The 27771-nt window shown below is 31.3% G+C and overlaps 3 protein-coding genes across 4 annotated transcripts in view; 1 reads left to right on the forward strand and 2 right to left on the reverse strand.

The window, feature by feature from the left end:
- The window catches only part of LOC100569221 (tubulin polyglutamylase complex subunit 2-like), a 4415-nt gene extending 2467 nt beyond the window's left edge, over positions 1-1948 (forward strand). The window contains exons 2-4 of the mRNA XM_029486333.1: positions 251-418; positions 992-1458; positions 1693-1948. Coding sequence (XP_029342193.1) covers positions 251-418; positions 992-1458; positions 1693-1869 — 812 coding nt within the window. The 3' untranslated portion in view covers positions 1870-1948. The remainder of the gene's footprint in view (positions 1-250; positions 419-991; positions 1459-1692) is intronic.
- A 1699-nt stretch (positions 1949-3647) lies between these two features.
- Positions 3648-15112, reverse strand: LOC100168223 (putative uncharacterized protein DDB_G0282133). Of its 2 annotated transcripts, XM_029488172.1 has the most exons (3): positions 12686-15112; positions 5587-11617; positions 3648-4864 (listed from the first exon to the last, which is right to left on the reverse strand). In XM_029488172.1, the coding sequence occupies exons 1-3, from the start codon at positions 15106-15108 to the stop codon at positions 3704-3706; spliced, it is 9615 nt and encodes a 3204-aa protein (XP_029344032.1). In that variant the 5' UTR covers positions 15109-15112; the 3' UTR covers positions 3648-3703. The 2 variants fall into 2 exon arrangements, with proteins under 2 accessions (XP_029344032.1, XP_008180572.2); XM_008182350.3 differs by having other exon boundaries at positions 5587-15112.
- Positions 14985-19009, reverse strand: LOC107883062 (extracellular matrix-binding protein ebh-like). Its single transcript, XM_016802417.2, has 2 exons — positions 18876-19009; positions 14985-16618 (listed from the first exon to the last, which is right to left on the reverse strand). Exons 1-2 carry the CDS (start codon positions 18936-18938, stop codon positions 15113-15115), a joined length of 1569 nt encoding a protein of 522 aa, XP_016657906.1. The 5' UTR covers positions 18939-19009; the 3' UTR covers positions 14985-15112.
- Between the last annotated feature and the right edge of the window lie 8762 nt (positions 19010-27771).

The following is a 27771-nucleotide window of genomic DNA, read 5'->3' on the forward strand; positions in this document are numbered from 1 at the left end:
TAGATATGCTGGTAAAATCCAAGACACACTTATATAACAGCACTGTATTTTATATTTGATCGTTTTTTCACGGGCGAAGTCGGGTTCTAGTGTATTAAATGCGGTGCCGCGGCCGCCGATTGGACGATTTCTCGTTTGCTGCAGTGGGGTATTTAATACCAATAAGATGAGCGCGCGTGACGCAACAGATTTTTAAATTATAATAATATACCCTCTTATTCTCGGTTTCATTTCGTTTGAATTGTCGCAGAGAACACTGCCGGAGTGAGAAACCTGACTGTCAAACAGAGTCTGCCGTGTGACAAGGCCAAAATAAGCTTGTGGGAGCAGCGGAACGGGTGTCTACTGCCGGATGACGTCAGGTCGTTTTACGCATCGTGTGACGGGTTCAAGTTGACTTGGTCGTACAGAGTCGAAGGTACCTATCTAGATATCGCTAAAATACGGTTCACGATTGCTGCACTTAAACCTTTTTTGACCTGTAATATCATAGACCGATTGCGCACCAAATAAAATATTATTTTCTTTTATAATAGGTACGTTATTATTCATTCTTTTATTATATGAACATAATATGTGTATCTTTTTAAACTATTAAAATCGTTTGTATTCGTAGGTAATAGTTTTAATACATTCACTCAAGAACTATTTCATCATTTTGCATCCCAATTACAGGTTTAGAAGTTAGAGTTGACAACAAATTATCATTAACTTACTGTTTGTTAACATTTTTGTTTTTAGATTAAATAATATTATAAGTTGTAGTGGTCCTAAAATATTTGTGATCGTATTAAATTTGTATTGCAGTATTTGTGATTGTAAATGCATTATGAATTGTATAATTAGATGAAAATAGTAGGTATCTACATATCTAGCTACTAGCTACGTATCTTTTTTTTCATTTAGAACCAATGGTTATAAGAGGTAGGTTATGTTTATTTCTCACATTTTCACCTTCGTAATACCAGCTGTACACGTATGCATCTTGCAGGCATCACGTCTGACGTTCCGGCTGCTGCCATCAGCGGCGCATCCAACTTGCCCATCGGAAACATCACCGTGAACCCGCTATCCGATCTGGTTCGGCTGTGCGACGTCAAATCGGATACGGTCAACGTAAACGTGATGCGTGACCTGCAGCTGCTGGACCGGCTGTCCGACAGGAACACGCCGGACTTCACGGAGAACTCGAAGATATTCGAGCTGGACTCGAGCTTGGACGTGGGCCACGTGTGCCTGGTGTACCTCGACGGCCGGGCGGCGGCGGCGGCTAGCCGGCCGGAAGAGCATCCGCGTGAAGAGCCCAGCGGAGCGTCGGTCTGGCTGCTGGACACCACGTACCGCTGGCATTTGCTCGCCCCGAACTTCAGCAACTATTTCAGAAAAGCACTGGTGCACATGGGCCTGCCCCACTGGCAACTGAAATTCACTGACATGGGACTCACATCTATCGGCGAGGTGGGTCCGTGTAAATTATAACCCACCTATTATTTATTTTCAACTGCAGCTGTCAACCGCGTTGACGTAATTTCTATTTTTCTTTTACACAGTCCATATATAATATTTACAGTTTTATTATACACAGATATTATATCTTATAGTCTATGATTCTAACTATCTACTTATAACTTATTAAGTTGTATAATATTGAACACGTAATACAGAATATAACGGATTTTGTTTGATTTTCAGTTTTTCATGAATTTGGTGGCCCCTCAATTGAATGTGGCTGATCGAGTTCCTGTAATTGGCCAATTGGACGACGATGAACAGTCTACCACAGATAACGCACCGCTAAACCACTTTGATCCTAGTATTTTAAAAACCACGTTCAAAATGTCCAAAAGTAAAAAAAATGCAATCAAATAAGAGTTCCAGCTTGAACTGAGTTATTTATTTGTTCATTTTGTTTAAATGACAGTTAATATAATATAGCAAAATAGCTTGAAAAAAATGAATCATTCAAGTTTAAAATAAAAACATTCATTTATTTTTGGAATTAATCATATTAATATGGTTCCAACTATAAAAAAAGTTGCAGACACAAAAAATGAGCTCTGACCGTCCGTCATACACTCATACGCTAAGTGGTTGATAAATAATTATATTTAGTTTCATATATTAAGATAATATATATTATAATATCTAAACATATGTTTACTAAGATACCTTTACTTATTTTTCAATTTATTATAGTAATTAATTGAGTAGTATAAATATTTTCGATAAATAGTTAATATCAATGTTCGGATATCGATAAAAAACTCTGCAACGTTGCCATTTTAAATTTTGAACTGTATTATACAAAAATATTTATTTAAATAATTATAATGATTCAAAATATAACATGGCAAAAAAATGTCAATATGTAATATACCTAGTCACATTATGCAAAATATTTATAAATCAATAATAGTCTCAATAGTTGTAGTCACATTATAATACAGTATATAGATCTATTTGCTAATATAATAATAATTGGTGTAATAATACGTGAAAATAATAAATTACAACATTTTGGCAACGTGAATTTGGCAACATCGCATAAAATATTCTAAGCTCAATCGTGTTACTAAAAAGGTCTATTCTCGATCGTTTTATGCTCAATTGTGCTTTACCGATCGTAACTGCCGCCTTTCATATTGTCACCAGCATGCAGTGGTGTCAAAATTCAAAAAGGTGCAACTTAAGAACTAAAGCCTATACACCCCCTACGTCCCACCCTACACTTCATATCTGTATATAGGTAAAAATTGTTCAATATTATATTTAGTATAATATATGATACGATAAATATTAGTTATGGTTATCTACTCATTTAGACATTTTACTTTACTAAATATAATATCTATTTTGTCATGAGCGTTTGGAGTCTAGAATTCTGGTCTATGGCGGATATATTTATTTATTGCTATGAATGTCGTCTATTGACCAGCGTACGACGGTCATTGTGTGTACCGTAAATCATAATGTGCAACTTTAATGTGTGTAAGACTTGTACGCTTTACCGTAATTGTACAAGCATTAAACAGCATTAGACAGTACATTTCGCGTGGCACAGTTTTGTTGATATTTGCCGGCCGTGCCGTCGATGCGCTTTCGGCCTTCTCACATGCGTACATCGGTTATCCACCGGTTACCATAATTGTGATCGTCATTCGTATCTTTTTATTTTATTATAATGAGGTCACTACTTTTTAACTGTTTTTTTTCTGAGAACTATAATGTATCACAAAATTGCTTTAATTTTACTTACGGAGTTTTGCTTCTTCACCGACTTACATATAAACAATACATATAGTTCACATCACAAATACAAAATAAAGTTCATTCCCACATCTTTATTGAAAACCTACTGACAAGAACATAATTTGTCTGCAACAAAGATGACAGCTATCTATTAAAACGTTTAATATTGACGTGAATGTTTCTAAAAAATAAAATTATACCTTATATTATGGCTACTTACATACTAAAATAAAATTAAAAAAACGGTACATTTTTATTTAATGAAATATCAATTATATAATAAATTGAATAATTTTTCATACAAAAGTATTTTTAACAATTTCATTATAAACTAAGTGTTAAAAATATTTAACATATTAAATACAAGTTTTATAATTTATTTAGCATACTAAAAGCATTTTTATAAATAACAATAAAAAAAAACATTCGTAAAAATTTTTAATTTTAAATACGTTCAACTACTTTTCAAATTCTTAATTATTTCTTCTACCATTTCTTTTTTGCTCATTCCATTTCTCTCAGCCTTTTTCTTAACATCCGCAACCATAGAGTCAACTAATTTTTTACTGTTCAGTTTTAAAAATTTAAGATGTTTATTTTTAGATTGCAATTTGTATTTTTTCGTCTGGTCTCCAACGAATTTTTTCAGTTGTGAAGTGTCAGTCACTTCTTTGTACTCGATCTGTTTGTCCGGATGCACAACAATTACACCCAACGACTGTCGCTTGTTCGGTACTTTTTTTGGTATAGGTATATTATCATCTAGGTCAGGTACTGTTTTTAAAAATTCTTCGTTTTTCTGAGCCACTTGGTCTGGATCCTCATCATCATCATCTTCGTCACTTTCATTGAAGCCATCAGAAGGTGTCAACGTTGGTGTAAAGCCTACGTCATTATTTCGGATTTTCTTACCCGATTTAATTATTCCCACGGCATCTCTCAGTGCCTTTGACCTGGGATGTTTATCACTCATAATAACTCTACCAGATTTCAGCAGTTTTAACGTGTCTGCTCCGATGCCTACAGCTGACATGGCAGACAGAACAAAGCAGTCGATATTGCTTATTGCTGTGTCCATGTGTTTTGATAGACTAATAAGTTTTCTTTGAGCTTTGACCTTTTTCTCTTTCAATGATTTTGTATTGAAAGGTTTTTCAAAGATATTATTTATTAATTTATCTACGTCAAATTTTGGAGAAATTAGTTTTAATACATCTTTAGCTGAATCTGGAACGGTTGACTCGTTTTCTAAAATGTTGCATAACATTTTATGTGTGGACTGAGGACCATTCTTGTACAATTCCTTAAGGTTATCAGCCGTTTTCAGAAAATCTTTAGCTAACGGAATCACTTTGGTAACCAAGTCACTCACAGTTTGTTTCAAACCAGTTTTCAGAGAGTAACTGACGGTCCTTAAACTTTGATCAACATCATTGAGTGTCTTGGAGACTTTTACATTAGCTATAGCGTTTTTTATTGTTGCTAACATATTACTTCGCATCTCACTTGTATCTAAAACGCTTCGGTAAGCAATTTGTTTGGCATCTTGTGATGTGACTTTCTTAAATCTATCGTATGCATCGCGTTTGCATTGATCCGAATTGTACTCCTTAAACTAAAACAAAATTACAACGATTTTAAACAATTCTACTTATAATGTAAGGCAGTAGTTAAAAACCTGTTTACATTCTCGTACCACCTACACAGTTTGAAAATGGTCATGTACCACTTGACCAAATAACATTTATTTTTGCTTATAAAAATGTATACGTTATATTACATGTATGGAATTTTATTTTATAAGGAACTACAAATTTATGATATAATATAAGCATTTAATGCATAAAAAGAAAATTAAATATGCATTAGGTATTGTTTATATTATTATTATTATTATAATTTTTTTTTATTTGTTAACCCGCGGTAACTTAGGTCATTGGGTGTTTTTTAAACTGTGGTGGAGGGAACAGTAGGTGTAAACACGTGTGTAGTTTTAAGAGATTTTAAGGTGGGCACCCGTAGGTATCTGCCTGCCCGGGTGGGGGAAGGCGGCACTTGTTCTCCGGACACCGTGACTTGCCCGAAGAAAAATGCCACCCGTGAACCGAGGTTTGAACCAACGTCGGTGTGCGTCACAACCGACGCCTTAGTCAACTCGGCCACTCCGTCACCCTATATTATTATTGATATCAAATAAACCAAAAACTATTTAATTTAAATAATTACCAATTCCATTTTTTTTATAAAGGGAAATTTCCTTAGTGTAGCAGTGTACCATAAAACAGTACATAAAAAGTGACTTATGTAACAGTTAAACTAAAAAAGTTTTTTAATTACCAAAAATGAAGAATAGTCATCATTGTCTTCATTTGAATCTGGATCATCGGAATCCTCTATTTCAGTTGCTTCTAATTTATTCTTTGGAGTATCCGGTAACCCATCTGTAGTGGAATATGTTTGATCATTAATTGGTATTCTTTCATTTGTATCTTTGTTTACCATGTATGTTCTAATGCGTCTTAAACGTCTTTTTTTTGGGGGGTTTCTTCCAGTATCATTTGGTTGTATCTCAGGGTTTTCGACTGATTTGTTATCATTTTGAATCCCTCTATTTTCTTTATCTAAACTATTTGGAGTAATCTCATCTACTGTCGCTGTCGTAGGAATTTTCTTTCTCCTAACATGTTTTTTTCTCCTAGGTTGTTTGGAATTCATTGTACCATCAGTATCATTTAAATTAGCCGTTTTTTCATTTTCTCCAGGATTCTCCTCATAATTTACGTGTTCGTTATTTTGTGTTGGAATACGTTTGGGATCTTCTGTTTCGTTATAATTTTCATTAACAGTTTTGGGTTGTCTTGATTTCTTATGGCGTCTGACTTTGCGTTGCCGTGGTTTTGTAACATCTATAGTTTCATTAACATCATTTGGAGATGAAGCTTCTGGTGTTAGATCTGAATTTTCAGAGTATTCAGATAATTCCGGTTGCTCTATTTCATCGTCTATATCAGTTGTTTCACCGTTTCCAGTTCCCGGTAGTTCTTCTTGAACATTATTAACTACTTCTGGTTCGTTATATATTTCATTAACAGTTTTGGGTTGTCTTGATTTCTTATGGCGTCTGACTTTACGTGGCCGTGGTTTTGTAACATCTATAGTTTCATCAACATCATTTGGAGATGAAGCTTCTGGTGTTAGATCTGAATTTTCAGAGTATTCAGATAATTCCGGTTGCTCTATTTCATCGTCTATATCAGTTGTTTCACCATTTCCAGTTCCCGGTAGTTCTTCTTGAACATTATTAACTACTTCTGGTTCGTTATATATTTCATTAACAGTTTTGGGTTGTCTTGATTTCTTATGACGTCTGACTTTACGTGGCCGTGGTTTTGTAACATCTATAGTTTCATCAACATCATTTGGAGATGAAGCTTCTGGTGTTAGATCGGAATTTTCAGAGTATTCAGATAATTGCGGTTGCTCTATTTCATCGTCTATATCAGTTGTTTCACCGTTTCCAGTTCCCGGTAGTTCTTCTTGAACATTATTAACTACTTCTGGTTCGTTATATATTTCATTAACAGTTTTGGGTTGTCTTGATTTCTTATGGCGTCTGACTTTACGTGGCCGTGGTTTTGTAACATCTATAGTTTCATCAACATCATTTGGAGATGAAGCTTCTGGTGTTAGATCTGAATTTTCAGAGTATTCAGATAATTCCGGTTGCTCTATTTCATCGTCTATATCAGTTGTTTCACCATTTCCAGTTCCCGGTAGTTCTTCTTGAACATTATTAACTACTTCTGGTTCGTTATATATTTCATTAACAGTTTTGGGTTGTCTTGATTTCTTATGACGTCTGACTTTACGTGGCCGTGGTTTTGTAACATCTATAGTTTCATCAACATCATTTGGAGATGAAGCTTCTGGTGTTAGATCGGAATTTTCAGAGTATTCAGATAATTGCGGTTGCTCTATTTCATCGTCTATATCAGTTGTTTCACCGTTTCCAGTTCCCGGTAGTTCTTCTTGAACATTATTAACTACCTCTGGTTCGTTATATATTTCATTAACAGTTTTGGGTTGTCTTGATTTCTTATGGCGTCTGACTTTACGTGGCCGTGGTTTTGTAACATCTATAGTTTCATCAACATCATTTGGAGATGAAGCTTCTGGTGTTAGATCTGAATTTTCAGAGTATTCAGATAACTCAGGATCTTCTTCTTTATTTTCTTCGAAAATTGTTTGCGGTACAACAGTAGGTTCATCATACCCTGTATTTAATGCATTTTCTGAAACATCATTGTCAATGTTAGGAATAACATTATTATTGAAATCTCGATTTTTATCAATAATTTCACGCCTAAAAGGATGTTTCTTAAGTTTAGCGTCTTCATCGTATTCTTCAAAAGAATCAAATTCTTCAGATATTTCATGATCGTACTCTGGATTTATTCGGTTTCTGAAACGTTTTGGTTTATGTTTAAGTGGATTAACTAAATTGTTTTCATCATTGGCATTATTCTCATTGTTGGGACTAGATATTGGGTTTTTATCAAATTGATCATATGAGACAATGTTTGGAGTTTTTAATTTGTTAATCTCACCATCTTCCTCTTCAATTGTATCGTATTCTTCAGATATTTCAAGACTGTGTAAAGGATCTTTACGTTTTCTATGGTGTCTAATTTTTTTATTAGGATAATTGCCTAAATTATTTTGTTCCGCAATTTCTTTTGGATTATTTTTTCCTTCATTGGACTTGAAGTCTGGTTCTAATTCTGAAATTTTCGCATATTTGTTTGATTGATTGTATTCTGGAATTTCATCATTTTCTGGTGTATCTAATTCATCTTCAGTTTTATATTCAGGTTCACCAGGAAGTGTATTAGAGTTTTCACCTAATAATGGTGGCTCATCTTCCTGTACTTCAATTGTATCATATTCTTCCGATAGTTCATGATCATACTTAGGATCTTTTCGTTTTCTATGGCGTCTCATTTTTCTATTAGGTTGATTCCTTCCATCATTTTGTTGATCAATATCATTAGATTCGTTTAGTTCTTCATTGGACCTTCTTTCAGGTTCATTTTCATCAATCTCATCGTGTTCCTTCGATTGATAGTGATCTGGAGTTTCGTCGTTTTCTGGAGTTTCCTCATTTTCAGCGACATCTTCATACTCTGGCGTTTCTATTTCATGGTCAGTTAATTCTCCATCAGATTCTCCGTTAGGTGTATCAATGATTTTATTTGACACTGGATCATATTCTTCTGATACTTCTTGGCCGTCCTTAGGATCTTTATGTTTTCTACGTCGTCTCATTTTTTTATTAGGTTGATTTCCTCTATCATTTTGTTGATCAATATCATTAGATTCGTTTAGTTCTTCATTGGACCTTCTTTCTGGTTCATTTTCATCAATCTCATCGTGTTCCTTCGATTGATAGTGATCTGGAGTTTCGTCGTTTTCTGGAGTTTCCTCATTTTCAGCGACATCTTCATACTCTGGCGTTTCTATTTCATGGTCAGTTAATTCTCCATCAGATTCTCCGTTAGGTGTATCAATGATTTTATTTGACACTGGATCATATTCTTCTGATACTTCTTGGCCGTCCTTAGGATCTTTACGTTTTCTACGTCGTCTCATTTTTTTATTAGGTTGATTTCCTCTATTATTTTGTTGATCAATATCATTAGATTCGTTTAGTTCTTCATTGGACCTTCTTTCAGGTTCATTTTCATCAATCTCATCGTGTTCCTTCGATTGATAGTGATCTGGAGATTCGTTGTTTTCTGGAGTTTCCTCATTTTCGGCGACATCTTCATATTCTGGCGTTTCTATTTCATGGTCAGTTAATTCTCCATCAGATTCTCCGTTAGGTGTATCAATGATTTTATTTGACACTGGATCATATTCTTCTGATACTTCTTGGCCGTCCTTAGGATCTTTTCGTTTTCTATGGCGTCTCATTTTTCTATTAGGTTGATTCTTTCCATCATTTTGTTGATCAATACCATTAGATTCGTTTAGTTCTTCATTGGACCTTCTTTCAGGTTCATTTTCATCAATCTCATCGTGTTCCTTCGATTGATAGTGATCTGGAGTTTCGTCGTTTTCTGGAGTTTCCTCATTTTCAGCGACATCTTCATATTCTGGCGTTTCAATTTCATGGTCAGTTAATTCTGCATCAGATTCTCCGTTAGGTGTATCAATGATTTTATTTGACACTGGATCATATTCTTCTGATACTTCTTGGCCGTCCTTATGATCTTTTCGTTTTCTATGGCGTCTCATTTTTCTATTAGGTTGATTCCTTCCATCATTTTGTTGATCAATACCATTAGATTCGTTTAGTTCTTCATTGGACCTTCTTTCAGGTTCATTTTCATCAATCTCATCGTGTTCCTTCGATTGATAGTGATCTGGAGTTTCGTCGTTTTCTGGAGTTTCCTCATTTTCAGCGACATCTTCATACTCTGGCGTTTCTATTTCATGGTCAGTTAATTCTCCATCAGATTCTCCGTTAGGTGTATCAATGATTTTATTTGACACTGGATCATATTCTTCTGATACTTCTTGGCCGTCCTTATGATCTTTTCGTTTTCTATGGCGTCTCATTTTTCTATTAGGTTGATTCCTTCCATCATTTTGTTGATCAATACCATTAGATTCGTTTAGTTCTTCATTGGACCTTCTTTCAGGTTCATTTTCATCAATCTCATCGTGTTCCTTCGATTGATAGTGATCTGGAGATTCGTTGTTTTCTGGAGTTTCCTCATTTTCGGCGACATCTTCATATTCTGGCGTTTCTATTTCATGGTCAGTTAATTCTCCATCAGATTCTCCGTTAGGTGTATCAATGATTTTATTTGACACTGGATCATATTCTTCTGATACTTCTTGGCCGTCCTTAGGATCTTTACGTTTTCTACGTCGTCTCATTTTTTTATTAGGTTGATTTCCTCTATCATTTTGTTGATCAATATCATTAGATTCGTTTAGTTCTTCATTGGACCTTCTTTCAGGTTCATTTTCATCAATCTCATCGTGTTCCTTCGATTGATAGTGATCTGGAGATTCGTTGTTTTCTGGAGTTTCCTCATTTTCGGCGACATCTTCATATTCTGGCGTTTCTATTTCATGGTCAGTTAATTCTCCATCAGATTCTCCGTTAGGTGTATCAATGATTTTATTTGACACTGGATCATATTCTTCTGATACTTCTTGGCCGTCCTTAGGATCTTTACGTTTTCTACGTCGTCTCATTTTTTTATTAGGTTGATTTCCTCTATCATTTTGTTGATCAATATCATTAGATTCGTTTAGTTCTTCATTGGACCTTCTTTCAGGTTCATTTTCATCAATCCCATCGTGTTCCTTCGATTGATAGTGATCTGGAGTTTCGTCGTTTTCTGGAGTTTCCTCATTTTCAGCGACATCTTCATACTCTGGCGTTTCTATTTCATGGTCAGTTAATTCTCCATCAGATTCTCCGTTAGGTGTATCAATGATTTTATTTGACACTGGATCATATTCTTCTGATACTTCTTGGCCGTCCTTAGGATCTTTACGTTTTCTACGTCGTCTCATTTTTTTATTAGGTTGATTTCCTCTATCATTTTGTTGATCAATATCATTAGATTCGTTTAGTTCTTCATTGGACCTTCTTTCAGGTTCATTTTCATCAATCTCATCGTGTTCCTTCGATTGATAGTGATCTGGAGATTCGTTGTTTTTTGGAGTTTCCTCATTTTCGGCGACATCTTCATATTCTGGCGTTTCTATTTCATGGTCAGTTAATTCTCCATCAGATTCTCCGGTAGGTGTATCAATGATTTTATTTGACACTGGATCATATTCTTCTGATACATCTTGGCCATCCTTAAGGTCTCTAGGTTTTACATGCTGTCTCATTTGTTTATTGGGTTTTTTGTTGCCATCGTTTTTTTCGTCTGACTCATCATCCTGTTTTTCAACTATATCATATTCATCTGATATTTCTTGTCCATTCTTTGGATACTTTTGTTTTCTATGACCTTTTGATATTTTATTGGATTGATCATCTGAATTATATTGCTCATTATTCTTTTTATGACTGTTATTCGAATCATTGATATAACTTTGTTCTGGTTCTTCATAACTTGATTCAACTGATGATGAATCTTCTCCCATACTATCTGCTGCTGGTATAATTTTTTCATTATCGACACCATATAGTTCTGCCCCTTCTACGCTATTTAAGTTTTCATTGTCATCCAACTCACTTATTTCTCTCGTGCTATTTTCAGGAACTACATCTGCTACATTATCTTTGGATTTTTTCTCACCTGACTTGTTTGAGTTAATATCATCTTCTTCGTCTGATGTTTCATATTCTTCAGTTATTTCTTTACCATCTTTGGGATCTATTCTCTTCCTATAATGTTTGTTTTTGGGTCGTTTGACTGACATATTTATTCCTTCATCACTTTCTTCGCGAGTAGCATTTTCTTCGTCTGAAACTAACTTTTCAGTTTCTAAATGTTCTGGTGTCTCCTTATCGTGTTCATTATCGGCGTTATCCAATAACTCTGATTCTGGAGCTTCGTTAGATTTTTCCTCACCTGACTTGTTTGAGTTGATATCATCTTCTTCGTCTGATGTTTCATATTCTTCAGTTATTTCTTTACCATCTTTGGGATCTATGCTCTTCCTATAATGTTTCTTTTTGGGTCGTTTGACTAACGTACTTATTCCTTCATCATTTTCTTCGTCTGAAACTAACTTTTCAGTTTCTAAATGTTCTGGGGTCTCCTTATCGTGTTCATTATTGTCGTTATCCAATAACTCTGATTCTGTAGTTTCGTTAGATTTTTTCTCACCTGAATTGTTTGAGTTGATATACTCTTCTTCGTCTGATGTTTCATATTCTTCAGTTATTTCTTTACCATCTTTGGGATCTATTCTCTTCCTATAATGTTTGTTTTTGGGTCGTTTGACTGACGTATTTATTCCTTCATCACTTTCTTCGCGAGAAGCATTTTCTTCGTCTGAAACTAACTTTTCAGTTTCTAAATGTTCTGGTTTCTCCTTATCGTGTTCATTATCGGCGTTATCCAATAACTCTGATTCTGGAGCTTGGTTAGATTTTTCCTCACCTGACTTGTTTGAATTGATATCATCTTCTTCGTCTGATGTTTCATATTCTTCAGTTATTTCTTTACCATCTTTGGGATCTATTCTCTTCCTATAATGTTTCTTTTTGGGTCGTTTGACTGACGTGTTAATTCCTTCATCATCTTCTTCGTCCGAAACAACTTTTTCAGTTTCTAAATGTTCTGGTGTCTCCGTATCGTGTTCATTATCGGCGTTATCCAATAACTCTGATTCTGGAGCTTCGTTAGATTTTTCTTCACCTGACTTGTTTGAATTGATATCATCTTCTTCGTCTGATGTTTCATATTCTTCAGTTATTTCTTTACCATCTTTGGGATCTATTCTCTTCCTATAATGTTTGTTTTTGGGTCGTTTGACTGACGTATTTATTCCTTCATCACTTTCTTCGCGAGTAGCATTTTCTTCGTCTGAAACTAACTTTTCAGTTTCTAAATGTTCTGGTGTTTCCTTATCGTGTTCATTATCGGCGTTATCCAATAACTCTGATTCTGGAGCTTCGTTAGATTTTTCTTCACCTGACTTGTTTGAGTTGATATCATCTTCTTCGTCTGATGTTTCATATTCATCAGTTATTTCTTTACCATCTTTGGGATCTATTCTCTTCCTATAATGTTTCTTTTTGGGTCGTTTGACTGACGTATTTATTCCTTCATCACTTTCTTCGCGAGTAGCATTTTCTTCGTCTGAAACTAATTTTTCAGTTTCTAAATGTTCTGGTGTCTCCTTATCGTGTTCATTATCGGCGTTATCCAATAACTCTGATTCTGGAGCTTCGTTAGATTTTTCCTCACCTGACTTGTTTGAATTGATATCATCTTCTTCGTCTGATGTTTCATATTCTTCAGTTATTTCTTTACCATCTTTTGGATCTATTCTCTTCCTATAATGTTTCTTTTTGGGTCGTTTGACTAACGTGTTAATTCCTTCATCATCTTCTTCGTCCGAAACAACTTTTTCAGTTTCTAAATGTTCTGGGGTCTCCTTATCGTGTTCATTATTGTCGTTATCCAATAACTCTGATTCTGGAGTTTCGTTAGATTTTTTCTCACCTGAATTGTTTGAGTTGATATCCTCTTCTTCGTCTGATGTTTCATATTCTTCAGTTATTTCTTTACCATCTTTGGGATCTATTCTCTTCCTATAATGTTTCTTTTTGGGTCGTTTGACTGACGTATTTATTCCTTCATCACTTTCTTCGCGAGTAGCATTTTCTTCGTCTGAAACTAACTTTTCAGTTTCTAAATGTTCTGGTGTCTCCTTATCGTGTTCATTATCGGCGTTATCCAATAACTCTGATTCCGGAGCTTCGTTAGATTTTTCCTCACCTGACTTGTTTGAATTGATATCATCTTCTTCGTCTGATGTTTCATATTCTTCAGTTATTTCTTTACCATCTTTGGGATCTATTCTCTTCCTATAATGTTTCTTTTTGGGTCGTTTGACTGACGTGTTAATTCCTTCATCATCTTCTTCGTCCGAAACAACTTTTTCAGTTTCTAAATGTTCTGGGGTCTCCTTATCGTGTTCATTATTGTCGTTATCCAATAACTCTGATTCTGGAGTTTCGTTAGATTTTTTCTCACCTGAATTGTTTGAGTTGATATCCTCTTCTTCGTCTGATGTTTCATATTCTTCAGTTATTTCTTTACCATCTTTGGGATCTATTCTCTTCCTATAATGTTTGTTTTTGGGTCGTTTGACTGACGTATTTATTCCTTTATCACTTTCTTCGCGAGTACCATTTTCTTCATCCAAAGCAATTTTTTCAGTTTCTAAATGTTCATTGCTTTCATCTTCTTCATCATCAATTTCTTCTATTATGTCATATTCTTCTGATACATCGTAAGGGTCATTGGGATTTCTATGCTTTCTATGATGTGTTATTTTTCTGGTTATGTTACGTTTTGCTTTCGTATTTCCATATTTTTCTTTACTTGTATTGATATCGTTATCTTTCTTTTCTGGAATAGATGAGCTACTATTAGGTTTTTGAGTTCCCTGTCCCATACTTCCTTTTGTATTTTTACTACTTTCAATATTTGTTTTATCAGTGTTCTCTTTTTGATTATTATGATCTGTGAATTGATTTGGTTCGCTTAACGTTTTTGTGTCTTCGACATTATTTATAATTGGTTCATTATCATCAATAACTGTTGATGGCTGTATGGCATCAACTGAATCTAAGTTGACATCGGGTTTTAATGGTTCTGTATTAGTATCATCATTTATACTTTCTTTTACTTTTTCCTTGTTTTCGTCTTTATTCTTTTTGTCATCTTCATTCTCTTTTTCTAGTAAAATATTTCTTATGTAACAAGCTTTTGAGGCTCTTTCCTTATTATATTTTTTTTGTAAATTAGTTGCAGCTAATTTTCCTTCGTGGATTTTATTCATTGCGTATAGTGCAGAATTTTCCATTTCTTTTGTTTCATGATTCAAATTATGAGCCACTGCTAACATTTTATAATATGTAGTCTTTTTCATACCACCTATTCCATTTTTATGATTTGCGTCGTCTAAAACTTTTAAAATGTACTGGTTAGGATCGTATTGCTTACCTAATAAATATTTTATACGTTTAATGTTTGGATCATTTTTAAATTTTGTTTCATATCTTTTATTGATTGGTGTTACTTTAGCACAAACATCATCTGCTGCATTAACTAAATAATCACATAGTTTTGTATTTGTGTCAACCATTTTATCATAAAAATTGTTTAACTGTATCATTTTCAATATTTTGTAAATTTTTGTAACTCTTTGTTACTTGTATTGAGTTTTTCGCTGTTTTCTTTATATTTTCAAAATCTGGTGTCACATTATTCAATAGATTTTTGCATTTCATTGATTGTTGACTAACACGTGGGTTTTCTAGTTGTATAAGTTTTTCCCATGGTAGTAATAATGTTTTTTCCTTACTTGCTATATTATTTATTCTTTTATTATCTATAGAATTTTGGTCTTCATTTGAAATTTCGGGTTGTACGATTGCTGTTTTATCTTTATTTTCTGTGTTAGGAATTGATGGATTATCTTTAGTCGGGGAATGTATAGTATCAGAAACATTATTTTCTATATGGTTATGTTCTGTTTCAGAAATTGTAGGTTGTATTATTTTAGTTATATCTTTATTTTTTTGGTCAAGGGGTAATTTTGTTTCCTCAGTTGAAGGAACTGCTTTATCAGAGGTTTGACGGTTATCCATAATAGGAAGTTTTTCAATCTCAGCCTGAGTAGGTAGAATTACATTAGATTTATAGTTTTCAATTGGTTCTTGTTCAGCTGTTGGTAAATCTGGTTCAAAATCGTTTGTAGGAATATTCTCATTAGATTTATCTTCTTCATTTTCTTGGACATCAGACTGATCGTCGTCTGTTGTTTTTATATTAGGTTTCTTCTGTTCTTCACTATAAGTTAATTCTCCAGAGTCGAGATTCCATTCATCTTCGAACTTCAATTTTAATGATTTAGCTAATTCAACTGCATTTTTAAGTTTAATGATATCATCTCCTACTTTTATTTCATCCAGGGCATCTTCTCCTAGAGCCTTAACTTTTTTTTTCACTGATTTTACGGATTTCATGCCTTCAAAAAAAGTATCCAAGGCTTTTAAAGCATTATCATTCACAGTTTTTGAATGATTAGATAAAGAATTCCACAATGAATTGAATTCTCTTTTAGCAATTTTTCTTTTTTCATTATAATTATTTTTTAACTTTTCACGATCAGATGATACTTCAAGAACTTTGTTGGCCAATTTATTAAGATCGTACCTATTTCCAAATGACTGTATAACACGATTTACCAATGGTTTTTTACTATCAACTGTGGTTTTCTTAATACTTTCTAATTCTTTATTCACAGATTCACTATCTAATTCAGTAAATGATACAAGGGATTTGAATGTGTCTCTAAATCGTAAAGCACTTTTTTGTACTAACTTTCTTACAGTTACAAGATCTGCAGATGCATTTTTTACTTGATTTTTTATATCACTTACTAAATTAGCTATATCTTCCGTTGTTTTATTAGGTTCAGGTAGTTTTTTGTTTGCAATTGTTTTTGTATTTTCTAATTTTTCGTTGAAGTTATTAAGAGAACCTTTACACAGTATTGATATTTTTTTCAAGTCTTTTTGATCTGTAGAACTTGCCAGTGTTGACCACTGATCCTCTGTTGCTTTGGGATCTATAGTCAGTGATGTTGCATTCTGAAAATATATAAACACGTCTTAAAGATGATAAATCAGCATTTAAAAATTATCAAGAACATTTTTTTTATGAAAAATATAAATTTACCACGGAAATGTGGATTCATTATAAAAAAAAATAAAAAATTATATTGTATATTTTTTTCCCTTGATAATTTAAATTATACATTATTTAATAAAAAGTAGTAATTTTTTTATATACATTTCTGTCACATTATGCATATTATTTATTAAATTAACTAAAATTAAATTAAATTAACTGAGTAACTTATTAGCTTATTAATTACAAATTAGTATTTAAATAAATTTCAAATGAAGATGGAAACTATATCATTTATGAATTACCTTATGAGATATTGTTTAAGTTACATTTTAAAAAAAATTTATAACGTAACTGAACTCATAATTTGATAAATCAGTATCAGTATACATCCCTCATCGATAGCTTTTTTTACTTAATTGTTACTTGTGTTGGTACATTTTTTATTTTAATCCCCGATATTGTACTATTATAGTGTAAGATGCTGTATATTTCAGGTATATTGATATTTCTGAGGATTTCCTAACTTCTCTATATTTTGAAGCAATGATTGTTATAGACAATTTTCAAAATTTTAGCAATTTATTCATTAAAAATGGATAGTTAATTTTAGATTACTACGTAGTATACCTATTGAAAATATTGCCCATTTGCAAGAATTTGATATCCATAACTTTTCACATTAGGTACTTCTCCTTAATGTTTTACAAAATGACAGTTATCCCTTCATTTCAGCTACCCCTATTATTAAGCTCCTAATCTTAGTATCATTATTTTATTCGATTGAAACATGGCTATAAACAAAAACGTGATAAACAAAAAAAAAGCAGGTAAGTGGATATTGTTCTGTTGTACAGTAGATTACAAGTAAGTCATTGTATAATGGATTATATTAGACTTGAATTCAATGATAAAATATCATTGTGTAAGATACCGATCCTGAGCGGAGACGGTTTGTCGGTGTGGATATTTTATATTGTTATTATTTATTTTATCATGCAAGTTGAATTAATATTATAATATTATAATTTTTATTCGTTTCTATGGTGATAAACAAAGCGTTAGAAATTAAAATCCCATTTTTAGTGTTTTTTCGTAATTTTTTGGTATTTTTCCCGTGGCATTTAATAACTATTGATAAAATCAAAAAACGACGTTTTTAAAGTACCATCTTGATCCAATTTGCTAAAAAATAAGATTCTATTTGTTGAAATCGAAGCACTCCTTCTGGTAGAAATTGTGTACACAGGATAGATATAAAAAAAAAAAATAATAAACACCATAATAAAACCAATAGCTTCCTCGCTTCGCTCAGAATCTAAAATAAATAATATAGATCCCATTTTTCATACAATTCTAACATCTTTGTGTTTTAATGTAATATAAAATAAATATTGTATAATAAATGTTAAATCATAGAAAACGCGTCAAACCCACCCAAATTAACTTTCGTACGCTTGTATCACCCCCATTCGTTGATGTGTCTTAACCATATACCTGATTAAACATAATTAATAAGTCTGTAATTTTTAAAACTCTTTTATTGATAATTTTGAATGTCCAGCATTAACTTATTTTAGTAAATCGAACATAATAAGTATCTGTGTACCAAAATAATGGATATTTTAATTTTAATGCAACTAATTTGTGTTTTGGGACTATTATTTTTGTAGATCTTAACATCCGTACATACTACATACATTATAATAGGTACCTACTTGAAACTATTATTGTTAGTTAATATAATTATAATTAGGTTCTTTTGAGAACGTTTACATTACTGGAAATTATGGTTTAAACATTGATTTATTTCATAAGAATATGCGATATAATCGGATGATCTTGAATTATGTTTATTGATTTAAGTCACCAATTCCGAGAACAATTGTTTGTATTTTATACAAATCTGGTTAATTTTTTAATCAATAAAAATGTTCACCTATCTTGCACTTAAATATCTAGATGTACGTTGTTTTTTACCCAAAAAGGGATATAAAAAATACTCATTACATGGCATCGCTTAGTTATGCGTTTAGCATTCTTTGAATCAATCTTATCTCTGAACTATAATAATATCTGGTTTAAAATTGACGATATAATAAATACAAAATACCTATATAATTTTTAGTAATATATATATCCATTGAATTTAGATTTTCACAGTGATAAATGTTATTGGACATATAGTTCTGTTTTAAAACATAATATTTCACCTACCTGTATCATACAGATTAATGCCACTGCTATGAGTAAACTCGACGACACTTTTAAGTACCACATTTTAAAATGGTTGACATGTACAGTATAGACACGAAGTCTACTAAACTTCAATAAGGTGTATTATATATTATATATAGATGGGCCAACGAGTAATTGTTGTTGTCAGTAAGAACAATTACCGAATGTTATTAGCTATTGACATTTTTATGTTAACCATTTTTGATGTAAAATGGAAACAAAAGGTAAAAAAAAAAACACAATTAAACACTAACTACAGCAGTTGTTGTTTTTTGTTGCAGTTTGCAGAGTAATTAGCAACTTGTGGAATCGCGACAGACCCACGATTGAGTCGAACATCCTGTTCTAAAAGTATATCCTTCTTTTCCTCGTACTGGTAAACCGAAAATAAAAAATTATAATGACTTGTTGTTTAAATCCGTTTCGAGTGCGTAAAGTTAATATAAAAACATAATATTATAATATTATTACGTAACTCGTAACAAATGATAATGCATTAATACACCATAATGTTCTTAGGTACATTACGATACTGTTATTCAGTATTATAGAATATTGATTACCTTCCAAAGTGATTTAACTATTTAATATTTATTAACATTCAATATGATAAGATATGTCAATAGCACTTAATCAATCATATTGATATCACTGTACATGGCGTAATTATATTACTGCAATATGGATAATAATATATAAGTCTGTAAATCTATCTTAAAAAATTGTACTTATCAGAACAAGGAATAAAATCTAATAAAAAGTATTAATATCAAATGTCATTTTATTTCTTAAATTACAATTTACTTCTTAGTTTTACATAAATAATAAAACTGCCTATCTTAAGAATTTAAAATATTTAAATTGATCCCTGATGATCGTGTTTTGTTATAAAATACATTTTCCTTTATTAATCTTTAAACAGAATCTAATTTTTATATTATTTTGATTTCTTAGATACTTTCAACTTTCATGTCATTCGTTCATGAATAACTCTACAACAGAACTTTTTTTTTTTTTAAATTTCATGTTCAAATTCTTAAATAGCAGTATCTAGTTTCTTACTTCTTTTTAATTATTACACAACTAATATTAAATACAAAAAATTGAACTCATTCTGCATGTTGCATTGGTCTACGGTTAATATACGTTCTAACCGAATTTCAATCGAGTTTTTAAAGAAATCATCAGATCACGTACAATTGCAACAGCGCGGACCAGTGTGATCGGAGCCATCACGTCATCGTGTCCGACAATAATATTGGACTTTTAGAAACATCGTGAATCTCGGAATCCAGACCAATATCTACTCGGTCTCGTTTTGTAATTCGGAGATGTCCAATAAGTATAATATATATTGTGTCTCTGTTTGGTGGGGGACGTCTGCCAATAGAGGTTTCTACGAGATGTTGCTCTGGATATTAGACATTTATTTGAGTTGTTCGGTGCATTTTATCGGGAGAAAAAAAGTTCAAAAGTTTAAATAACAACGTCAGATCTCATACATTTTATTGATGATTACGTTTTTTTTACTACTTCGTCTCAGTGCCAAAGTATTGAAATATTTTTGTATTAAGCACTCATATTTAATTTAGTACATAATTAATGGTAACATTTAAAAGCCACATATTTAAAAATTGTTTGGAATTATTTAGATTTAGAATATACATTTTTATTTTCAAATTCATTGAAATTTAAACAAATTAGTATTAGATGTCTAGACAACTTTGACTAAAATATGTATTTATATATTTTACTATGAAATCATGTGTCCTTAATTGGGTGAGATAAATATATATTACGTTACTTAATGAAATAATATTTTACTAATTATTAATTAATATTTTTTATTGTTTTTAAGATTATAGATTAATTAATAAAAACTCAGATTCGTTGCTCTAGTTAAAATATAATCATAAACGTTAAAATTACGTGTTATGCCCATGAATAATTAAATAAAAATACTGTTTATTTTAACAATAATAAATTAATAGTGAATAAACATAATAGGTATATTGCATCTAACATTTTTTAAATTATATTACCATAAAACTATCAAAGCAATGGATTTTTTTTTATTTATTAATTTTAAGTAGTTAAATTTAAAGAAAACCTAAAAACGTACAGTTTTCACTAATTTCTGTAAAAAAAAACAAACATTGAAACATGCATCCATCATAATGAATTTTATCTATAGATAGTTGTATAGTTTATGAAAAACGAAAATTGAATGTTAGTTTATTTCAAATAGTTAACAATTGTAATAAACCGAGATCCAGTAATGTAATTCGCACAAGTCTGAAGTCATTATAATATTTTTGTATAACAACGTAAAAATGTCTAGGGATTTTGTTGATCATAAATCAAATTATTATTGAAACGTCTAGTTAGTTAGTAAGTATTATAATATAGAAATAATGATAACGTAATAACGTATCAATGATAATCGCTCCTGTTTATAAAATAAAACATATTATTTATTATGAGTAATAATGTCTGTGAAGTTCACGCCGCAATTATAGGCTCTATGACCAATATTATTATTATGTAGATTCTTGATGTAGCATACACAATTATTATGCACTTATCAGATAATATTATTATCGCAGTATTCATTACAACCATGGTGCTAAAGCTTTAATTCAAATTCCATCTAACTCGAGGAATATTTATGAGTGATATAAATTATCATAACCAATATAGGTATCTATTGCTTAATATATAGCTCCAAAGGTTTGAATTATCATGGATGGCATATTAAATATAAATTTAAAATTGTATAGTTGGGTACCAATACTTTATCGTTACACCCATGAACTAAGATAATAAATATATTTGACGACGACGACGATGATGATGAGGCAAAACCTGTATGCTCTTCAAAAAATTTAAATGAGAAAAAAAGAAATAATTAAACCAAATACAATGTCTATCCGAAATGTCTTCAATAAACGGTGGTTCTTAAAAATTGAGTGCGTAATATACCGCTGAACTATCGTATAAATGTGTTTAACGAATAGAAACTACTTATAAACAACGTTCATTTCTATAAAAAAAATCAAAAATAGCATAATCATAATACATGTCTGATTTTTTTAATATCGTATCACAAATAATTGTTTCGACAACAAAGTTTAATAAATAGATAATCAAAATTAAAACGTATAATCATTTGAAAAAAAAAATATTTTCTGAAAACTTTAACGTATAATATTACACGCATAATCTTTTTGCTACAGTAAAACTTCGGTAAGACGGAACTTATGTAAGACGAAAACCCTGTTAACACGGACAACTTCTTTAGTCCCGATTCAAAGACAACATAATGAATGTGAACTTCGGCAAGTTGGAAACTCCGTTAAGACAAAAAAATTGGAGGGCCCCTAGTGATTCCATCTTAGCTAAAGTTTTACTGTATAATGATGACCGTGACTATCGATTTATTATCATGCCTCAATAGCGAAACGAATAAAAATTTTATTTTATTTTCATCGTAGGTAGGTACATTTTTCAGCAATTTTCTATCCGCATATAATAAATCAAATCAACCTACTCACGTACATTATTGATTTATTATTTGCACGCACTCATTTATATAATATATCATATATATGTAAGTAACATGTAGGTACATAGTGCAATAGGTATATACGAGTATTATAATGCATGTTTAAAAAGGGCCAGTGACCAGGAATTCAATTTATAGTGTATCCGAAGCCGACCACAGGATTTATTCAATTTTGAGGATACAATTTTCACTGTTTGATTTTATCAAAATGGGTACAATATTCTTGAATTGTGTATAATTATATATTTTACTATAATATTCCTATAACATTCAACACAAACTAAAAACTATACATTCCATATAATTGATTAATTTTTGTTTTTATAAGGACATCTTTTAAAGTACTGTACAATAAGTTTAATTGACAAAATAACGAAATGTAAATAAGAGTGAAAAGGCCTTCCAGCTGAGGTAGTTCGTCATAAAGATTATTGATTATCTAATGATTATTATAACCAACTTATATTGTATTACTTTTATTTTATTACATTTATTACTTTTTCTAGACCTCTTTACTTCGGGTATATTTTCCTGGACATTTTTTCCCTTGGATATATTATTTTCTTTCTTAAATATGGTTTCGTCAGATTGTTTTTCCTAGTATATATTTTCCGCAGACATTTTTCTCGGATATTTTTCCTCTAGTTATTTTGGATGGTACCCAGTAAACCTATATAATATAAGTGTTTATACTCCATTACGCCATTATAGTTAGAAGTGATTCGTATCATGTATAAGTAATGTAAACTTTACATTGTAGAGCAATAAATATTGTCTCGAATGTTAATCGTTTAATTAAGTATAGGTACTGCACTTGTTACTTGTAAGACATAAGGACAGTATCTATACTTTATACACAACACGCATAAGGCATAACTATAACAAGTACCTATAATCAAATTGTCAACGATAGCTTGTTTTATTATTATTCAATCATTACTATCGTATTATATTGTAAAATGGTATATTATAACGGTTTATAAACGGACATTGGTCATCGTTTCGTATCACAGTGTTTTGCTTTTTAATTTTAAAAAATATTTTTATTCATTTTCTTTCGCTCGCAGAAAAAAACACCGAATAACAATATTATTTATTGAAAAATATACGACGGCATTTTACCGTAGCGATAGCCGATAACACATCGCATATTGCAATAATTTTGTCAGTAGTAACCTATAATAGTAACTGTTTGTCGTTCAATATCATATTATATTCATAACCGTTGAGAGTTGTCGATCACTCGATCTACATAAAATATATAAAATATTATACAACGCACTACACTTATGCCGTGCACCGGTAATAATATGTAAATATCTGGTAATAACGGTGGCACTGTATTATATATGATGGTATTGTCCACAATGAATAAACTATAAAGGCACTGCGTCGGTAAATACCGACAATGAAGGCGGTGGCGGCGGCGAACCATTCTTTCACTCGCAGACGATAATCCGGTCACACACGAGTAGGTCACACTAAGCAATATACAATAATATTATAATTAAAACGAATAATAAACCAATAGACGGAATATGGCCTGCAAGTTATATTTTTATCACCGGTGAATGATACATTTTTGATTAATAGTATTGACCGTGTGTGCATTGGGTTGGACTGATATTCACGAGTACAATGAATATGCGTGTTTCGATAAATTATGGAAGTAAGTATTACTTACCCACCATATGTCTAGAACTTAGTGAAATGCGTATTCATAGCAGTAATCGTCACCGAAAATTGTTAACGCCTTGCCTCGACTGCAGTTTTAAAACTGTAATCATATTTCATTGAAATATTATATACAGGTTTGGACAATGGCGGATCCAGGGCTTAATTTTGAGAGGGGCATGAGGGGGGGGGGGAAATTACAAAAAGTTCCAAAATTGGCTAAACACAGTGTAAAAGATAGAAAAACTACGGCGATTGGGGGGAATGCCCCCTTTGTCCCCCTGGATCCACCACTGGGTTATTCCAATTACATGAACTTATTAGTGCATAGAATTCAAAAATATTATTAAACAATAAAAATAATTAAAATTATACAATAAAACTAAATACAATTGATATTATATTTATTATTGTATAGATATATCAGTTTATATGCTTAAATAGGTTATCAGATACCTATATATATAATTGTAAATAAGTTCAAGGAAATAGAAAAAAATGGATCAATGTTATACTTATTTACAAAGTTCATGGTTCTTAAGAGTGTTTGGTGTGTTTGTAGCATAATTAATGATTTGAGGTTTTAAATAAAATGGACAATAGGTTAGTTGATCGGGTATGAGCTGATGAAACTTTGAATAATAAACGGGTTGAGATATATTTCATATTTTTTTTATAATATTACCTAAAAATAATAATTGAAATAAAATGAATTTACAGTATTTTTTTAATCACTTAAGTGATTGGTTCGTAATAATGGGGCCTATTCTCAAATCAATCGAAAAGATCAGTCGAATAGCTCTTTTCGATCTTTGATTTTCGATCAAAAAAGTATATTCAATTGTTGGTTTTCGATTGAGTGTATTCTCAGCCAGTGATCGAATATTATAAATCATAAATATTATTTTCGATCGGTTTTTCGATTATCGATTCACTTATCACTAAAAATAGTTGTTATTCCATGAAATAAAACATTTTATCGGCTATATTTTGATATTATAAATTTTCACTTATTAGTTTATTGCTAGTAGTTAGTTTAAAATTTTTGATAGTACTATAATAGTTACTACATTCAACATCAAGTACATTCATAATTAGTAATTATAAATCCTCAAAAAAAGTTTAAGGGGAAATCAAAAACATTCAGAGCTACTAAAGGGCAAGTTTAGCCCATCGTTTACTTATAAACATTGTAAGGACTTATAGACACAAATAGGCAGTGCTGCATTTAGACATTTTGCAATGTCTAAATGCGCCTAAATGCGGTCCTACAAATAGGCAATGAGCTAAATTCTCATAAATTCTATAGTTTGTGCGACAAAAGAACCATCAAAGTTGAAAAAAGTAAAAAATACTCGTTACCTACCTATTATTTTATAGCGTAGGTACCTAATTAGTTTTAAATTTTAGTGAGCACAATTATTGAAAATATAGGTAATATTAAACAAATTAATAATACTGCATCAATAGCTAATAGGTATATAGTGTTTAATTTTACACACTAGATAGTAGGTACCTATATATAGGTACTTTGAAAAAACTAAACAACAAAATATAATAAATATGAAAAAGGTAAATACAGTTGTAAATAGTACAGGTAAATCGTTCTTACACACTTTAGTAGCTACTGTAAAAATACCACACCGCAAACAAAACTATAAAATTATTGTATTGTACATTATAGAACCTATCATGACGTATTATCAGTCGAAAACAAGTTTACGATTGGTAAATAGTAGTCGAAACGAGAAATCGAATATTACAGTCGAAACGCCGATCGAAAACTGTTTGAGAATACGGATTTTTGAATTGGTTGTAAATATATCAGCTTTCGACCAAATTTCGATTGATTTGAGAATAGGCCCCAGTATTGCTAAGACAGTTGTCCATATTATGTAAAAGAAGGTACTGTAAAATAAGTTAATTATTATTACCTTTCGAGAGAATATCTTCTATTATTTTCGCTCTCTATTAATATTATTATCATGATACAACTTTGAGTGGAATAATTGTATTTATTTCTATAAAACTAATTATATCCACTCACAGTTGTAGCATGATAATAATATCAATAGAGGACGAAAATAATAAAAGATATTTTCTTGAAAGGAAATGATAATTACCTTACTTTACAGCACTTTTACATAATATAGACGATTTTAACAATATTATTACAAACAGAAGATGATCGACCACTATAATAATATTGTGGTATTATCCTTCTGGCGGAGAAAAACTCGCCTCCCTCGGAACGTTGCATCCCATGGTGTCTGCAGACAGCAATTTTTTGTTTAATAATATTATTATAACATTATAATAACGAATAATATTAGTATAACGTTATTATAATACTCTTATAATATTATCATTACAAAATGCTGTCTGGGTTACGCCAAGCTAATTTATCGGTCTATCGACTTTCGTTTGCTGGCGCTAAGGTGCATTAACCAATTATAGCTGCCGCTTTACGGACCGTCGCAGTGGTAGTTTCTATGTTTTTTTTATCGAAATGTATCATCTCACGGATAAGTCGACAATTTATGTAAAGTTGCTAGCTATTTTTTATTTGTTTTATACTTTTTTTGAAGTGCAAATATCCCTTTGGGTTTTGCGTAAGTGCCGTTTTCCTGCTGAACTACGCGCGTCGGAGTGTTGCACCAATTTTGTTATTACCATTTCGGAAATATTTAGGTTAGATATTCAGGTACCTATAGATCATTCTCAGAACTCTAATAAAAATGTGTAGTTATAAATTCTAACAAATAAACGCTGTCAAACAATATTTACTTAAAAAATAAACATTAAAATATATAACAATACCTGCAGTTGCACTCATAATATATTTTATAGGTATTTAAATAAATAGGTAGGTACTCTGTACAGTGTCAGCTCATGGTTAAGTCCATTCATTTGCAATGTGCCCCAAATCCCAACGCAACATACACACATAAAAATGTGTATCTGCATTTTAATACCTTGTATACAATTATTTTATTTTTAATTAAAAAATAATTTATTACTTTAAATAATTTGTTATTATCATTTATTATCAACATAGATTTACATACTGTATTTAAAATTGAGAACATAAAATTGAAAATAATAATCCATATTGAAAAAAAAAACGTATTATTAACATAGGCAAAGAACATTAATTAAATTAATTATAAATTATAATTTTGAATTGTTTTGTTTTTAAAAATTCTTGGATGATACAATTATACAAAAATATCATACTTTGATCTTTGGTTTAAAAATTTAATGATTTCTTCTTCAACAAACAGCTTAAAACTATTTAAAATATCCTGATATTCTATTGATTTATCGGAAATCTAAGTTTGGTATTCAAAATTTAAATTTTCAGATATCTCGCTTACACTTAATTAATATAATTAAGTATAATATTCAACTTTTTTCCTCCACGACAAATTTCGACTGATAATCCCAACACCGTTGGTTTTATGATGATTGTTATAAATTACAATAAACGTACAATAGAAATGAACAGTAAATGATGTACCTAATCGCGTCATTTCGAGATTTTGACACGTCACGATTCGCATTGTGTAGGTAAATTGTGTAAAAGCATCAATCGTAAATAGTAATTGACAATTCTATAATATGTAACACACATGG

This window comes from Acyrthosiphon pisum, chromosome A1 (assembly GCF_005508785.2).
Source record: "Acyrthosiphon pisum isolate AL4f chromosome A1, pea_aphid_22Mar2018_4r6ur, whole genome shotgun sequence".
Lineage (NCBI taxonomy): Eukaryota > Metazoa > Arthropoda > Insecta > Hemiptera > Aphididae > Acyrthosiphon > Acyrthosiphon pisum.